General features: G+C 39.4%; 3 protein-coding genes across 4 annotated transcripts in view; all 3 read right to left on the reverse strand.

The window, feature by feature from the left end:
- The window catches only part of LOC108114174 (four and a half LIM domains protein 2), a 60989-nt gene extending 44988 nt beyond the window's left edge, over positions 1-16001 (reverse strand). Inside the window, exons 1-2 of one of the 2 annotated variants that reach the window (XM_017224974.2) lie at positions 15935-16001; positions 14417-14680 (exon numbers count right to left, since the gene is read on the reverse strand). In XM_017224974.2, the coding sequence (XP_017080463.1) occupies positions 14417-14497 (81 nt within the window). In that variant the 5' untranslated portion in view covers positions 14498-14680; positions 15935-16001. Of the gene's footprint in view, positions 1-14416; positions 14815-15934 lie in introns of those variants that run through there. The other variant, XM_017224973.2, reaches the window with a different exon arrangement.
- LOC108114176 lies at positions 1233-3245 on the reverse strand. The gene has a single exon (XM_017224981.2). The coding sequence runs from the start codon at positions 3107-3109 to the stop codon at positions 1526-1528; it is 1584 nt and encodes a 527-aa protein (XP_017080470.1). The 5' UTR covers positions 3110-3245; the 3' UTR covers positions 1233-1525.
- Positions 16002-16416: 415 nt separating the features above from the next.
- LOC108114175 (coiled-coil domain-containing protein 22 homolog) lies at positions 16417-18193 on the reverse strand. Its single transcript, XM_017224980.2, has one exon. The coding sequence runs from the start codon at positions 18132-18134 to the stop codon at positions 16470-16472; it is 1665 nt and encodes a 554-aa protein (XP_017080469.1). The 5' UTR covers positions 18135-18193; the 3' UTR covers positions 16417-16469.
- Between the last annotated feature and the right edge of the window lie 207 nt (positions 18194-18400).

An 18400-nucleotide genomic window follows, 5' to 3' on the forward strand; every position in this document is an offset into this window, starting at 1 on the left:
GACTAATTTAGTTCAAGATCATGCGTAAAGCTGTAGTTGCACTGACCAAAGAAGTCTCTATGATCTTGCCTCTTGCTTCTTAAAACAAAAAGACGAGTCTTTTGCTGGCCTCGTTGCTGCCAGATTAGAAAGTGAAATGTGCGGCGAGTTAAGCTGAAGTTAGACTGGGGCAATGATCCACTAATTAGCGGACAGCCAGAAGACGGATGGGGACAGCGAAATCTCAGTTTATGTTTTGGCCATTTCAAACAATCAGTCTCCCTCCCTCTCTCTCTCTTAAGAAATATATAAGAAAATCGCATTACCAAATGACATCAGTTAGTGAGCTTAAAATAGAAAATGTTTTTTACTTTTAAGAATCATTTTTGATAGAAGCAAAGCCACTAGAACGGACGTTATTAACTTAATGGCAACAGCAGGAAAGTTGCCGAGTCATCAAAACAAGCTTAATTTAGAAGCAGCATCCAGGTACATCTTTGCTTTAGAATGTCTTTTAATTAAATATTTAAAATTATTATTATTTCTCAAAAGTTGTTATAAAAGTGAATGGCTTTCTTATCATTTTCACTACTTAAGTAAAACTTAGGAGAAGCGCATAGAAAGGCTCTAAAATCAAAAATTGGAAAGAAGATCTTTTAATCCAGAAGCAGTTTTGTAAAGATGCCCTAATCTCTAAAAGGTCAAAGTGCTTGTAAAAGTAAATTTCCTGATATATATGGTCACAAAGATCTCAACTTGATTCCTATGATAGTGCATTCCAAAAGCGATAATGTCAAGAATCGCATAGATAGACTGTTGACATCACCATTTGACTTGGTTCATGACCATATTATTCCATAATTTGCGTGCGAGTACGAATACATTTTGTTTTCTAAACCAAATATGGCCAAGAGCTCATCAGCTGCTTTCTAACTAGACGTTCCCGGCACCCCAACCCCATCGAGTGACCATATTTAATGCCTGTCACGTAACGCTCGCTCATTTTCATGCGCAGTTAGTCATACAGAGACCGTATAGACCGTATATCCAACGCGTTGAACTAACTACATTTTCCAGAGCACTCATATCTGACAAGTTCGGAGCACTCTTTTTGGGGTCAACTGGCCAAACTGACAATTAACACTCTCCGTATAGTAGAAGTCCCGAGTGCTTTTTCGGGTTCGTTAAAGCCATTAAAAATGTTAACAACAAAAAACTGAAAAGTTCCCCGTCGGATTTCACATTTTGCATTATCTGCTGTCGCTTATTTTTTTATTTACTTAACAATAATAATTTTAGGTAGAAAAAATTCACAACACACGATACGAATTGTTCGGTCTGATGGATACACAGAAATCATTTATTTGCCCATTATCGATGGGCAAAACCAGCGTCAGCAAAGCTGAACTCCCAGCTCTGATAGTGACGCAATATCCTAACCGACTTTGTCACTTTGGAAAGAACTGCTATATACGCTATCCCCTCGTTCTCGATTCTCCATTCTCAATTGCCGATATGTCATGCTATATATATATTCGGTTAACGCCTACCGCCAGGGCATTTTGATCGGCGATCGGTTGCGACGTGGCATGGGGGCGGCTATGTGGGCGGTGTTACTGGCGGCGGTGGTGGCACGTGTCATCATTGGCGGTTCGCGACGCCCCAAATAAACGGTGGGTACTCCACCACTGGATGACGCCCGAGGGTTGGGCTTAACAGGTGCATTGTAGTGCCCGCCAAAGTAGGTCGTTGGCTGCGGTCGACTCTGCGGTTTATTGCCATATAGCTGGACCCTTGTGGGCGCCCTTCCTCTGGTTGGTGGCATCATCGTCTTACTCTGATCGGATCCTATGTGCACCAGGGTTCTACCTCCCTTTTGCTGCTGACTAGGGTGGGTATTCTGCTGCTGGTGACCCACACTCATCCTGGTAGGTGAACTCTGCTGGCGGTACCATCGAGAGCCTTGGTTTTGACTTGGGCTTGGGCTCATGCTAGTCCTATTGGCCAGTAATCTCTGAGCATAGTACTCCGTAGTAGGCATTGGCTTGGCCACCCCCACGGGCACAAATCTCCCGGGTGAATGGGGTGATATGGAGTTCTTGATCTCGATGCGTATGGAGGGAGCAGGTGTGGGCACTGGCGAGGGTGACATATGACGCACTGTAGGCTGGGTGACCCGGAAGGTCTCGTTTCGTTTCACTGGCGAGCGGGTGGCGGAACGGGAGGGACGATCCCGGAGAGGAGAACGCGATTGGGGGCGGTAGTTCTCGTTATCGAAGACCAGGAAATCAGGTCGGTTCTCCTTGGATTCACGACGTTCCATGGGTTTCGTGGGCGCAGGTTGGGTGGGAACTTCCACAAACCAGGCGGGATTGTGAGGGGCTTCCTTTTGCTGCTGCAGCAAGCGATCTCTGAAGGATTTCCTGAAGCTATTCAGAGTCACTGTCTTGTACTTCTCACGCTCGTCCTCCTCCCGCTGCTGATCCTCCAGAAGATCATCGTTCGAGTGGGTTTTCAGCTGCTCCAGCTGCTCTCGCAGATGCGTGGGTGTCTTGCTCTTACGATAGGTGGATGAATCAAAGCTTCCACTGGAGTTGGAGCCAATGCTGGACTGCCGGTTGACCCCACTGGAATCACCAGATTGCAGAGCTCTGCGATTGGAGTGCTGTTCGTAGAGGAAGTTGAAGGGATCCGATTGAGCATCGTAGTCCTGGAGACGATCTGCTCCATCACTGCGCCACTTGTAGTAGGTATTTGTGGCCGTGTCGCTGGGATGATGCTCATAGCTGGCCACCTCCTCGGGTGATGGAGTCTTCTTCCGCTTGGTAAAGGTGCTAAACTTGCTAAAGACCTTGGACTTCTTCGACTTCTTCTCCAGGGTAGAAGTGTTCGACGAAGGTGTCCCCGCCTCCTCTTCTGAATTAGGCAGTATGAAGGTATCTCCACGCTGTAAGGTTGAACTGGTTGTCGAATCTCGTCGACTGGTAACTCCCACGGATCCCACACCGCTGATCACGCTGCCTGGACGAGATCCGGAGCGTACTGGTGTCGTGTCGCGGGACGAGGAGCGAGAGGTCTTGGCCCGCGAAGAAGAGGACAGGGAGGAGCGTATATTGCGAAAAAACGACATCACTTATCGATGGTGATCTTCGATCTCTCTCTCGTATCTCGAATCTCGTATATCCAATCTCGGATCTTGGCTAATTAACCTTGGCGAACGACGGGCCAAAATCCACGGGCGATCCACGATCGCTGATCCACCGAACCGACGCTGGCAACAGCCGCTGAGCAACTGAGCGACCAACTTCAGTTATTACGCGGATCACTAGAATTTCTGCGGCTCTGCCCTCTCGCTCTTGCTGTCTCTTTCAGAAAAACTGTCACCGTCTCTCTCTCACTCTCTCTCTCTGTTGCTGCCATGCTGAGTGGCTTCGACATTCGACTTTGCTCGTTTCGTTTGTTTTGACCAATTTAGCGTATTAACTTCATCATCGCGTTCCACACGCTTTGAGCCGCTTGTATTATGTATTATGGCAACATGTGTTCATCGCCAGCTGACTGCGTGGGTGTAGCAAAACAAGTATTATGTAAATTAGCCCTTTTCCAGGTGGAGTGGTGAGGGGGTTGGGCTAGGGAGTTGAAAACGTTACTTTCGTAATTTATGCATCGGAAATCGGTCTAATTAGCCATCGCGAGCGACCATCAACAGCTCATTTAACAAATTAGCGTTTACACCGGCATGCAAACATCACCACAATCGATAGAACTTGACTGGGATTTTAGATTTGACTATGTGATACCCTTTAAAGGGGGTTTACAGAATACATTTCAAATTACAAATCAGATTCTTAGTGTTTTCTTACTATGCAGTGTGACTGTTTAAGCTTAATCTTGCTCTGGCTTTTCCCTTTAAATATGTCTTTAAAAATCTAAACATTTCTCAATTCTCCAGTTTACACCGGCATGCAAACATCACCACAATCGATAGAACTTGACTGGGATTTTAGATTTGACTATGTGATACCCTTTAAAGGGGGTTTACAGAATACATTTCAAATTACAAATCAGATTCTTAGTGTTTTCTTACTATGCAGTGTGACTGTTTTACACCGGCATGCAAACATCACCACAATCGATAGAACTTGACTGGGATTTTAGATTTGACTATGTGATACCCTTTAAAGGGGGTTTACAGAATACATTTCAAATTACAAATCAGATTCTTAGTGTTTTCTTACTATGCAGTGTGACTGTTTAAGCTTAATCTTGCTCTGGCTTTTCCCTTTAAATATGTCTTTAAAAATCTAAACATTTCTCAATTCTCCAGTTACCATATTCAACTTAATCACTTTATATTCCTTTTTTCACATAAGGTTCATCCACCTTTTATAGACGTCAATATATTGAGTTCTTCAGGAAATATAGGCATGAAGACAGGCCTTATACAGATCTCAATCTTATATGGATTCCAATCAGTTTGTTACCCTTCCTGTAGCATAATCTCAACCCGCCTTATACGCCCCATTTTGAGATTTTTGCAACTACCGGGTGTCAAGTCAACAATAGACAAGCAACAAACGCAACAAAGGCGACACCTGAGCTCAGGTGTTTGGGTGATGCTTTGTTTGAAGAGGTGAGCGCGTTCTACGAGCAGATTTCATTTTGACGGAGCTGATCAAACGCGAAGGCGATGATGACGGTGACGAAAACGGTGACCAGACATTGTCTCTTTGTTCGCGCCTAATGAGCGATTCAAAAAAGATCGAGTGTCGTGTGTGGGGTTTTTTACCATATTTTTGTTCGTTTTTTAGTGGCATTTTAATTTGTTTCGCTTCCGATTTGCCACTTTATGCGAGTCATCAGATTGTATCGGACTATCTCTAAAGTTCGAGTGCTGTTAAGTGAAGTTTAATGCAGCTTTGAAAAGGCTCCACAGCAGCTGTTTTGCAATTAAAGCATGCATATTTTAAGCACTTAATAACTGCCCACATGTTTCCACATTCGAGTATATGTATGTATAAACGAATCGCTGGGAATTTAAGTACAAAAGACAATGTAGTACAGCAGTCCCAGTTGGCTCGTAAATCAGTTGCTGAATTATTTTTGCTTGTTTTCCAAATTTAAATCTTTTTAATTTGGTTTTCAGGTTTTCGGTGACACAATTGCCTGCTTTTAGGCTCAACTCACGGCACAGAGCAGCTGCTGCCTGAAAGTAGGCAATGAACCAGAAAGCTTACATTCGTGTTAAATTCTCACATTCGCACAGCTGCCTAGCTGCCTGCATAGGTGTGCGTTTGTATCTATGTGAAACTGATAATTTATCAATGAAATAATATAGTTTATTGGCTTATTATCGTTGCAACTATAAATTGATTTATTCGATTTTGTGTATGATAACCCATTTTAATTTTATAATTGGACGATTAATTATAGAATTTGTTTTTAATGAATGAAACCGGGTTAAGTTAATAACAATTAGGGAGTGTGATTTGGGAATTTATTATGTTTTTCAAGTGCTTAAAATTGAAGTTCTCCTTTAAATATCTTTAATTACGTTAATTTTATGAACAAAAGAAAAACTTTTCTAACTTATAAGTAAAAAGTTCTTAAAAAACTATAACTTAAGTCTTTAACTTTAAGTAAGCTAATAAAAATAAATGATATTTTATATAATTTTCATACCTATATTTCCAAGGTCTACCCTTACCTACATTTACTTACAATCTGCAGATTGATTTTTAAACATAAAATAACACACCTTTTAATATTTCACTAAGATAAAATTAAACTAAATTTAAACTAAACAAATCCTCTCACCACTTTAATTAATTTAATTTCTATTTTTATATTATTTACACATAATAAACTAACTAAAGTGTTTTACATTTTCTTGATTTTCCGGCTCCGATTCTTATTATTTTATTCAATTGTTAGAAAAGCCAAGGAAATGTTCACGTTCCCCAGAGCAAATACTTTTGACTGTTAACACAAACATACGGTTGGACTGGAGCAATCTAAAATCACAGCGGGACTCCAAAGGGGGGGCTAGAAAAACTTTGGGGCTGGGGGAAAAGTTCACGCCATTCGCAGAATCATGAGCCAGCATCTTCCAGCTACATAAACACTGCTCAGCCAGCAAAGGCAGAAGAAGTTGTGGCAACCGCATCTGCAGGCGAGAGAATAAAGGAACAGAACAGTGAAGAAGACTCTTGCCACATGCCACATACATCCGTGGTTGCCAAATTGGGTGCCACCACCCGCTTCTTCTGCCACCTTTTGCCGACGCTTCAGAAATATTGCTGCGCCAAAATGTTTATTGTGAAAAGATTAATAAAATATGTATGACTGCAGATTGGCACGGATAACAAAATCTAAACTTCAATGAATATTAAATTCAAAAATCATATTACTCATACGACCCATTGTCGGTACAGAAAAGATTATGAATTAATCATTTAAAATATGGTGCTTAGGGAATGCTTCCTCATTTACTAAACGCTTTGTTCTAAACATAAACATCAAAGGAATTGTATTTTTGGCTTGAGGTAGGCTTACTCAAAGGGAGAGAGAAGGGGGAAAAAGTTGAATAATAAACTTAAAACATTTTTAATATTTATTGCTCGTGTGCGAAATAAATCACTTGAAGAGCCGCATCATCGGAGCCAAGTGAAGAAAACCAAATGATTAATCATAAGGTCGATTCCCCAAGTAGTTTTTCAGTTGTTTAGAAAACCGCTTAAATGCCTTCAAGGAATAAACATTTTATGGTATTCAGTGGTCGATCATCATAATGAATAAGCCATTTCATAAGAATCTAGTACTCTTCATTATAAAATATCAGACTGATGGAGACTGTATAATGATTTTATATGATTGCTTTTGCAGAGATTTTAAATATTTATTCTTGATTGGTAAATGCTTTGCATAAAAATTACTTTTTGTTAGCTTAAATATTTATTTTGCTTTCCCATTGACAGAGTTCATTTTATATTTTATGCATTTCTAAATATTTACATATCATATATGGGTCACTGTGCCCCTGTTAAGTGAGTAAATAAATGACATAATATATTTATACTGTTACCCTAGGATTCAAATATCTACAATGATGATAGTACATAGTTTATTTGCCTTGGTTTTTAGTGTCCACCGGACAACTGCATTGTGTGCAAAGTATCAAAGTATCAAGTAGGGAGATCTGTGTGGGTATATCAGCTATATAGCATTTATCAGCTATTAAGTCATGCACAAACCCAGATATATATATACACCCAGACAGCTGTGGGGATCCAATGCCAACGACAATAGCAATATCAGGCCAAATAAAAATAAAAAGCAAGCAGGGTAAAAGCCACAAATAAGCCAAATTATGGGTGGGTGTTGAAATTGAAAATTGTGGATTGTGAATTGCCGATTGGCTATTGTGAATGCTATTTCCTAGCGGTTATTGTGTATTTATGTGCACATTTAGCACAATTAAAAATTAACACACACACGGGGGAGTCACTAATACCAAACATAGGATATAGCTACGACTATGGTGATCGGATCGGGGCAATATAAACGAAACGAAATGAAACAGAAATCAAACAAAACGACGCCTTGGTCAAAATGCCGGCTCTTAAGGAAGTGGGCGAGCGTGTTTTTACAGTTATAGAGCACACACAGCTGCTCCAATCCAATGCCTACCTATCTTGGCCACTTAAGCTAAAGGGGTGCCGGGGAGGGGTTTCCCCCTGGCAACAACAGAAACAACAAGCGGCCAACAGAGAAAACTATGAACTATTAAACAGGAAATATGAACTCATATTAAAACTTGCGGGTTATCTACAGCATTTGGTAGTTTTGGAATGAAAAGAAATACAAATATTTGTATTTCATTGGAAGAATAGAAAGCTTTTCTAACTAAAATTACTTTAAAATTGTTATCAGGATAAATTATATATTTTCAAAGAATTATTTGATCAAAGTAACAATTTTAAGAAACTCTTACTCTGTAAAGTATTCTATTTATACGGTCACCTATTTCTCGCAGTGTAGTAAACGTGACCGGTTGCCGGCAGGCAATGTACAACAACAATAACAACAATAGAAATAACCAGAGACCGCGTCTCAAGAAACAGCCTGGAGATGAAAAGAGGAAGAAAAATAGACCATCAACACGAGTACGAGTATGAGTACACGGTCCATCCAATACTCACATGCGATACCTAACATTCAGGCACACACATAAGCGCCGCTTGAATGCCACCACATACAAGACACACAGACGGGGTCACAGGAATAGGGAGTATGTTTAAATTTTTGATCAATGTAATAACTTATTAAGTTAGAAAAGTACTAGCAATTACAAAATATGAGCAATCTGAACTATCTATTACAACAAGCTTAGCAATCAAAGTAGAAATATAAAATAATGCTGTTAAATAGTAGTAATATAGACTTATTACTAATACTAATTACTTTTTCATCCCTTTTACATGTTTATGTTTTTTATCAGTTTGTCTTCTAATTCAAACTAAGCCTTGCCTAGTAATTTGCATATTCGAAATGATGCCAAAAAAATAGTTTTTAGAAATGCTATTTTTATGACCCCACCTGTGGCTATACATAAATAGGTGCCAAGTGGAGGCACGCATGACGCGAGCTTTGCAAAACTCTCCGCCAGCTATGTTGGATGGGTTTTTTGGTGGGTAACTTTGGGGAGTGGGGCAGGTGGTGCGGCCTCATGACTGTTTTATTTGCAGTTTTTTGGAGAAAGGCCACATGGTTACATGGAAAACAGAGAGGCAGGCCAAGACGGCGACTGCAGTGGCATTATTTGGGGGGAGAACCATAAGAAGAAGAAGGAAAACTTTTCGGCTAGTGCCAAATGCTAAACGATGACGTCGAGCTTTATTTTCGAACAGCGAATGCAGAAGAAGAAGAAGGTTTACTTAACTCACTTATTCGAGCATAAAACACTAAAGACCTGGAAAAACAGAGAACCCGTTTCGCCTTCATTGTTATCTGTGGAACGTGTCTTTAGCAGCTTAAATTCTTAATAGACGTATGCAAATATTTGGCTCTTGACTGCTGATACCCTGTAATATTTAGTAGGGGTTAAAAAGGCAATTAACTTGATTTAAATTCTAAATATTGTATATAAAATTAGGTATTGTAAAGATCATTACAAACTAAAATGCTATCTGAATATCTTCCGTTGAAAATGATTTATATTTGAACCCAAAAATACCCTTTTATTTTATTTCTATATCATTTGCTTAGGTCTGAAGTTTGCTTTCTTAACTTTTGCGTTACCCGCTTCCTGGCATACGCTCTCTTAATTAAGTTTTTAAGTCGGAAATGGAAGCAAAACATCAGCAGTATAAATACAAACCCCTTGCCTTTGCGAGATTCACTTTAATTGAAGGAGCTCAATTTCCGATCGGCGTGTTTTGCCCGCGATGACGTCACTCGGCTCAGAGCCAACACAAATATTGACTTAGAGCTTAAGATTTGTTGACGCGATTTGAAGGGTAATGCCAGCTTCGCAGCTCTGCCTCTTAACCAATTTATATATATGTATATTCAAAACGCTTCAGAACTGGATTTCGAGGCGGGGTGTGAACTGTTGACTGGTGCGAATGATTAGCAAAAATTAAAGCTTAACAAGCTGACAAAAAAATCTGAATATCTAACAGATATATCTAATGCAAATTGGGGTTAACACAGTTCAAAAGCTAGAAAGAGAATCAGCCAGAGATCGCACGAGCAAAGCCAAAGCCAAAGACATTAACCATTAACCATTAAAGAGATTTGAATAAAACGCCAGTAGTTATGCCAAAATTTTGATGCCGAACGCATATTGGAATGAAAAATGTCTAAAAATAGGCGAAACGAGCCGAGCGTAAACTTTTTGTGTTAATAACATTTACGCCAGCTGTTCCAAAATAAACGAATTAAAGTCCAAATCAATTAAATTAATAATAACAAAATGAAATTTGCGACAAAGGCCCCGTCGACACGCCCAGGCGCCCCGAAAAATGATGAAGACAAACAGAAGCAGGAGCAGGAGAAACAATCCGGTAGGTTGATGTGATGGCTATGATGGCTATCATACCACCTCCTTCTCTATCTGCCTCTCCTCCTTCTCCTCCTGGCAGATGGAGAATGGTGCGGCCCGAAAAAAAGAGGCGATAGCGTGCCGGTATTCCATTGCGCAAACACCGCCATGTGATATGACAGGGCCACCTGGCCATCCCACTGCCCAGCCCAGCCCAGGCCCAGTCTATGCCACCCCGATTTTGGAAAGGTGTGCAAGATGATATCCCACGCCCAAAACCCTCAAACCCCCCTCCCAAAACCTCCCCCATTTCCGTTCACTCCGCGTAGGCACAAGTGCCGTTGAAATATTAGCTCTTCTTCTCGATTATTTAACTTTATTGGTTAACATTGATAACAGGCTTAACTTAGTTAGTTAGCAATACTTGAGATTATTTTTGTTGATTACATGCATTAATAATTTAATTGTTGTTAGCTCTATAACTGCTTTATTTCAAAAGTTTTTAAATTTCAACTATTAATTTATTTCAAATTCTTCATTTTGGGACTTCAAAAAAACTAACAAATATATGAACACAACCTTTTTTTATATTTAATGTAAGATATATTCCACTTTCCGCTACTAATGCTCATATTTTAATGTGCTATCATCTCCACCTTTGATATGTCTATAAAATTTAAGAGTAATAAACTTGTGAAAAGCCATTAAATGACAAAAACTCATAAATGGATTTTAAATAAGTTGAAGAAGATAATTGAAAATATATAGGTCAGCAAGCACATAAATACTTATATATAGAACTAAACTTATTAAATACATTTTCCAAAAGCCCCTTTCAGTGCTATTGCCTTGCCCTCCGCTGTATGTACATCTAACACACCCCTGGGAAATATAACAAAGGCACGCAACAATCTACGGAAGAGCCAGAACGGACACCGGAATATGACCGATGATGGGGGACTTAGCTGGGTGCCAAATAACCGAAACCCCAACCGAAATTCTAAAATATGATATAATGATGCGCGCGAAGGCGAAGGAGAGCCCCATAATTCGAAGCCATTTTGGCCGCAAATTGTCGGGCAATGAAAACTAATAATGCAATTAAAAACGTTGACAAAGTTGTCAACTGTCAGAGGCCAGTACGGGTAACTAGTTACCAGTTAGCCGATGGCAGTTAGCAGTTTCCAGCTGGCGAATGTCAATTGCCGACTGTCAAAGCGTTGGCCGTAGCTCAGCAAGTGCAAGGTTGATTTTTTAAAACGCAAATAATGCCGAGCGTAGCGTCTCCAAATGCAAATACATACCATGCCCACTTATATGCACATATGTACACAGTATATGGCCTGGTATTTGGAAAGCCGCAGACCGATTGCCTCGGATTTCACAGTGTCAAAATGAAAAGAACTGAACATAAAACTGGGGAAAAATGTTGAGGGATGCAAGGGCAGTCATCCGAGAAACGAAGCTCAAAATGCTCTTTTTTAATCGTTTTATTTATTTTATGTAAATAGTTCTCAGAAAGAGACGAAAAACTTTCCTAAAATAACAGATTAAGTAGTTTTATCTACTAAATAAATTAAATATAAAAACTTTCAATAAAACAATAGATTAGCTACTTTGCATACTTAAAATGCAAATATATATATTGTTTAATATGCTCGTATCATAGTTTATCATAGTCGATTATAGCTTAGATTAATCAACTTTTCATACAACAATGTTAATCATTTTAACTTAACGATCTTCTTGATGTTCAATCTGTGCAAACCAAAAAGCCACAAACTAATCCTGTTTATTGACATGTTTATATACTGATCATTGCTTTGACAGCTATATGATATACCTTAAGTAATTCTATACCATAAGTTAACTTCATAATAATCTTCTACATTATTGTGATTCAATCTCAACAAGATTTTTAAAGTACTTTAAACTACGAAACTTCTCTCAAAAATGCAACTTCAGCTTCTGAATTTATCTTCAGGGTTTTTTCATGACGATGATGACTCAGTTCTAGTTTTTGTTCTCCAGCAAACAGGAAGGCAAACCCGCTGGTTTATAAATTAACTGGCTACTATTAAGATTGCAATCAAACGAAACAATTATAATAAAAGATTCGCCACCTTCTCAAGCAATTAAGACGAAGAACTTGAATGATTTAAGCTTTCGGCTTCTTCGAATTAATTACCAAGTCATGATCGTTTTTTTGGAGTGTACAGAAATGGAAAGTCAGCTGCAACAAAGTTGGCGACACACAAAGAACAAGAACTTCCCTAAAAAAGCAGACAAGGAGGGCGATGATGATGCACCAGATGAGTCAGAAACCAATCTGGAAATTCGAAAACCAATATCAAAGGGCTACTTTTTCCAGCTAATGAAAGCATTATGCTGATATTTAGTGGGTAAAGATGAATCAGAAGTAAGGTAAACTTGGTCTGAGTTCCACTATTATAGAAATCCTTCAGATGAATCAGAAAGAAGGAACTAAGTCAAAGGCAGACTTCTCCAGCTAATGAAATGATTATGCTGGCTCTATTTACTATAATTATGGAACGGCTTATTAATGGAGCTCGGATTCGGGTGGTGAATCTCGTCGGGTTCGGGTTTAGTGGGCTCTCTGCGTGATGATCTCATCGATTGCATCAGATTTCGCACGTCATGTCGTTTTATGTGGCCCGCAAATTTCTGTTCTCATTTCAGCTGCCCCTTTTTTTGGTGTGTGTTTTTTAATGTGCAAAAGACATATGCAGAATATTCAAAATTAGATGTTAGCACGCCAACAGCCAACGCCATCCAACGCTATCAACTTCAATGCGAATCAACGCTTTTAAGGCGAGCCAACAAAAAACGAAAAAAAAACACAAAATTTTTCATGGTCAATGCCATGAAATTGGTTGCAATGGACGCTTGACTGACATTCGTTGACAGCCGAGAAATAAACTCAGATATATGTATATATATTTAGGAGGCCCCAGACACATAACTCCCGCACAGGTACCCTCGAAAAAAAATCACTGCGTGTGCAGCAAATTGATTGATCTACACACCAATGCTGCTGCCGACTGTGGCGAATCAATCAATTGACAAAAATTGAGAGACCACAAACATATATACAGATATATAAACCCACTTAATTTGCCTCATTTTCTTGCCCCGCCGCTTGACATCTCTATTCGAAGAAACCAAAAAAGCATTCTTGGGCGTTGTCTGGCGACAGCTTTTGTGCGATCCAGATACAAGCCATAAATAATGGGATTTACATTTGAATTTGTAACTGTTCAGCATCTATTAGTATCTGAATATATCACGCTCTGAAATGATCCGGTCTAAAGCCAGTTTTAATCCCTTCCCTTTCGCCAGTAATGAGACTTTTTCCCACTTCAGCACTGACCTCTCGTTACAGTCTGAGCGTTGAATTTTGAATTTGAATTTGTTTTTATTTCGCGTATTTTCCTTTTGCATTTCAAGTGGTTCGAGGTTCGAGTGACGTCAGCCGAAATGAGTACGAATCAGAGAATTTACAAAAACAAATTATGGAATTATCTAAAAACAAAGTAGTAAATACATTTTGTAGAACTAATAAAAATATTTGACAAATGTTTGCTTCAAATTTTGTATATTAAAAAGTTGAGTTTATCTTTCAAAAAACAACTTATTGCTCTTAAAACCATCTTTAAAATTACTAAAAACAATATATATAAATTTGAATTATATTTTCAAACTTTTATAGTAAACACAAAATTTTGAATTTTGTAATTCGTATTATCTCTTAAGACTGGAAAGTAACAAAAAACAAGCTTTTTTGGTTTAGCAACAATGTTACAAATTTTCAAATAAATTGAGACTGCATTCGTTAAACAAACAATAATATCTCTGCACCGGCTGAGAACAGCGATTATGGCTTGCCAAAGATATCTTATCAATGAAATTTCAGCACGTTACGTAGACCCAGGGCGAAAATTCGACTCAATTTCGATTAGTCAGAGACCAGAAAAAAACAGACGGAAATAAATCGGGGCGCAAAGGTGATGGAGTAACGGAAATCACAATATAGAACTCAGGTGAAATCATTACGACAGATCGAGAAGAACGCGATGACAGGGCTATTTATTTGGTCGAACATTGATGATCAGAACATATAGGTATAGGCTATATGCTATACCCAGATCAAGTACATATATATTTTATTGAACAATGCACAAACAAACAAACAAAGAGAAGGCCAAAATGTTTATGTTTTTAACCCGCCTCGACGGCAACGCAACACATTTGGGGTCGATTAATGGAAACACAGGAAGTTTGGCCAATAGCCGAGAGCTGTTAAATCGTCTGGTTTTTGGCTAAATCTATATCTATATGTCTGCTGTAAGTTCAGATCACTCATTCACTTACCTTCTCAGCAAATTCCTCCCGCGGACGACGCGAAATCGTCGGTGTGTCACTCATGAGCTCCTTGGTCGGCGATGGTGTCATTATACCAATTATTATGTCTCCCCTCGTCGTCGTTTATCGCTTATGAATTGCACTTGCGGCTATTAGTTCTAGTTGGAAAAACTCCTCTTTTCGTATTGCTTTCGGTTAGTTACACTTTTATTTTCTTTTTGTATTTCTTGTGGCTCTATACTTTTTACTTTTGAGATTTGATTGGTTTGCGTGCTGCGGAGTAAATTAAATTTATAACAACATTTTATCAGTCGACCAATTCGCTGGCATTTCGCCTTTGGTCTATAAACAAATTATTACGTAGCCGTTGAAAAATGTCGCTAGCGTGAAACCTTTTTGTTGCCACTTCACTTTTGTTTTGGCCTTTTATTAATTGCCGGGGCAGGGGCGTTGATATTTATATAAGTTAATGTCGTTTTGGGGTCTAATATTGAATTTAGGAAATATGTTTTTTTACTGTTTATAATTATGCCACCTAAAAGTTAGCTCTTTTTTGGAAGTTGTAAATACTTTTATATATGTTTTTAATATAAAATGAGTGATTTTATGTTCATTACTTAACTAAAAGTTTAAAAAGTAAAAATAATACATTTAGAGGTATTTTACAAAGCCGATTAAATCGTTAGCCGTATTTGCTACTAACCGGATTGTAAAACGATTTACTTTAATTGAAATTTATTTGATATTTATGATAAGCAAATAAGCTAGACTTGAGAACTAAACCTGCGGGGGCGTACTTAAACTGGCTTTATTGGTAATATGGCTTACCAATTACAGTTACAATTTGAAAAACGTTAATGAGTCTGAAAGTTGGGATCATATGCAAAGAATGTTGTCATTTGACTATTTTTAGAGGTAAACGTCACTAACAAAAAAAACACGAAAAAAAGGTGAACCGGAACGCTAGCACAAGAATGTCGTCGTTGTTTTTGTTGTTGTTGTTGTTGCTGCTGCTGAACGTTGATTGACCCCGAATATGAGGGAGAAGAAGAAGCAAAGCCGGCCGGCCAATTAATTGAGTTTTATTATTTTATCTATTTATCTCCTGCATTTATCTATCTCGATTACAGTTTATTTTCGTTAAGTTTCTTTCCTTTTTCAATTCGACCTTCAGCGCAGTGCAATTCTAATTGGAATTAAATTTTAGTAGGAGGGGGAAAGGAAGAAGCAGCAACAGTTTGTCGAAGGAGTCGCACACACACACTCACACATCACCAAACATATACATATACACATTTAAGCGCGGCTCACACGCACACCGGTTAAACTTGTTATCGGCCGCATGCAAGAACCCAAAAACTACAACAACTACGAAAATAACTCTAGGCCAAAAACAAGTTCTGAAATAGCAGCAGCAGCGACAACAACAACACTGAACTCAAGTGTTTTATTTTGAAATTATAGTTGTCGCTTTTTTGTGGTAGGTAATAAGGAGTAAAAAAGCCATGCACACACACACACACTCACTGGCTGCCGCGCAAATTAAAAACAAACGAAAGTAAATCAACGTAAAAACGAAACGAACGCGATCCGCCGACGCGCTTTAGGCTTTCAAAACAAAAAATACGAATGTTGCGGCTGTTGGTCAGTGTGAACGAAGCTGGCAAGGCGGAAAAAACCCAAACGCTTTGGCAAAGCACAACCGGAAAATACCAAAAAATTTGGTTCATAGAAAACATTCTCTGTAAATAGCCTGTAAATTCATATAAGTTAGTTTTTTAACTTTTTAGAAACTTTTTTGTATTATTTGTACCAAAATATCATAAAAAAAACAATTGACATAGAGAATGAATTAAAGGATTTGATTGCTTTATCAAATAAATTTATTTAAAAACAATATAAAGGACTCATTATTTTCATTAAAAAAAAAAAAAAAATAAAATAAAAAAAAATGTAATATTTTGCGAATACTAGGAAAAAATTTGGACTAATAAAATGAACGCTTGGCGTGCATTGATTCTTTTATTGTGATTGGCACTAGTTAACAAGCAATTACGAGTAACTAACTCCCAGCCATAGGCTGTTCCACGGCTCGTATTTGGCCCTGTAACTCTTGGATGTGCTGCTCAAACTTCTGGATATCCCCGGTGATCTGTTGTAGACTGGTCAGTACATTCTTCAGCTTCTCCCCATCGATTTGGACTTCTAGTTCACGGATCTGCTTGGTGACATTCCCTGTTAGCGAAACACATTCGACCAACTCACTACAATTGGCATGGAGTTGGGCCAGTAGCTTGTAGGCCCTTTTGGCGTGAAGATCATGTTTGGCGCTCTGAAAGAGCAGGTCGTCTGTATAGTTGAATTGTCGCTGCAACTGGGCGCCCACAACATTGAGTTGCTTTTGTAGTTGGCGGGTATCATCCAGAACTTTGTAGATATCTGCTCGTTGTTTACGGATATTTCCTATGAACTCGTGTATCCTGCGAGTGTATTCCTTACGTGGTGCCAAGGACTGACTGGCGTTGCGCAGAGTAGCATTAAGCTCGTTGTGCTGCTGGGTCTTGGTCTGAAGTTCCTGCTCCAGTTGCTCGATGTTGTTGCGAATTCCCTGAACCTCTTGAGCTTCCTTGGCGGTCTTAAGTGTCTCTAGGTTTTCCAGCAGCGGTTTCCTGTAGTCTTGCCATTGCTGAGTAAGCGTTTGCTTTTTGTTTTGAGTGGTTTGTAGAAGGGTCTCCAGTTTGGCAAGGTTCTCCTCGGAATCCGACAGAATCAAGGATGTGCGTTCGTGCAGTTTTAGCATAGGTTGAATGCGACTTATCTCCTCGTTAGCTGTGTTTTCCCTCTGTTTAAGAACTGTTATGGTGGCAGCATGGGATTTTCGTTCAGTTAACAAGTTTTCGCATTGGACTTGAAGCTCTTGAACCTGGTTACTTAACTCCTGAAGAGGAGAAACCTCCTCCTCCGCACTGGCAGGAGTTTTCACTGCTGGAATCAAAGGTACTGTTGGTTCTTCGCTGCATTCAAAGGGTAGCCCTGGATTCGAGACCAAGTTCTGATCCCATCTATCCAACTCATTCTTGTGTAGCACCGAGGCAATGAGATCCACCGAACTAGAGGACGTTTGCTGGAAGACATTAGGAGCCAACTGTTCGAAATACTGTTGCTGCTCCTTGCTACGCTCCTCGGGATTGGCGGATGGAATGTTAAGATTGATGTTTGGCCGGAATTCAATGCCGAGGCTGCTGCATCCAAGAGATTTTCGATTTCCCACAGATCGGGCGAACTGAGGTACCCATGGCGTTTTAAGTTGTTGAGAAAGCTCCTTCCTGATTTTTCTCTCCAGGAGTTGCCTGTGGCTCAACGATTGCGTCTTGTTGGTACCATCATCATTTTTTTGACGCTCCCTCGGAAGTTGTTCGATAAGGAACATCAGCAATCGTCGGAGTTCCACTGCATTGGGATATAGAAAGGTCTGATAGCCGATGTCACCCCTGTAACCACTATCCTTGCATCCCTGTGCCAAAGAGCTGGCCACTCCGAAACGCTGAGCCATAGCTCCGCCGGGAAGAGAACGGGGAAGCTCTAAGTCGGGTCGTATCTCTGCTAAGCAGCCAGATACGGCTCGCACTACCTGCTCCGGAGTGAATCCTGACAGCTCCTCCGTTAGCTCTATGCTTGCGTCCACTTGGTGCAGCTGGTGAATGATTATCTTGTCAACTTCGTCCATGCTTTCCTATATTTATCATTTACTTTTGCATCTTACGGACAGTTTTTTTGTGACCTATTTATGGCAGTCACCGCGATACGTTAACAAGTCGGTTATCTGGCAACCCTTATACATAGCTGAAACGGATGTGGCAGCACACTTTATTTTTGAAAAGTGATTTAAATCTTAACGTCAATTTTTAACGAATTAAACTTGTTTTAAATAATGCAGTTTTTTTAAACATTTCTAATAAATCAATACACCAAATAAATCATCTTCTTTTGGGA

Source organism: Drosophila eugracilis, unplaced genomic scaffold, assembly GCF_018153835.1.
Source record: "Drosophila eugracilis isolate 14026-0451.02 unplaced genomic scaffold, ASM1815383v1 contig_2154, whole genome shotgun sequence".
In the NCBI taxonomy this organism is placed as follows: Eukaryota; Metazoa; Arthropoda; class Insecta; order Diptera; family Drosophilidae; genus Drosophila; species Drosophila eugracilis.

Bases quoted from the DNA above. Each gene is read 5' to 3' on its own strand.
- LOC108114176 (XM_017224981.2), bottom strand. From the start codon at position 3,109: ATGTCGTTTTTTCGCAATATACGCTCCTCCCTGTCCTCTTCTTCGCGG.
- LOC108114175 (XM_017224980.2), bottom strand. From the start codon at position 18,134: ATGGACGAAGTTGACAAGATAATCATTCACCAGCTGCACCAAGTGGAC.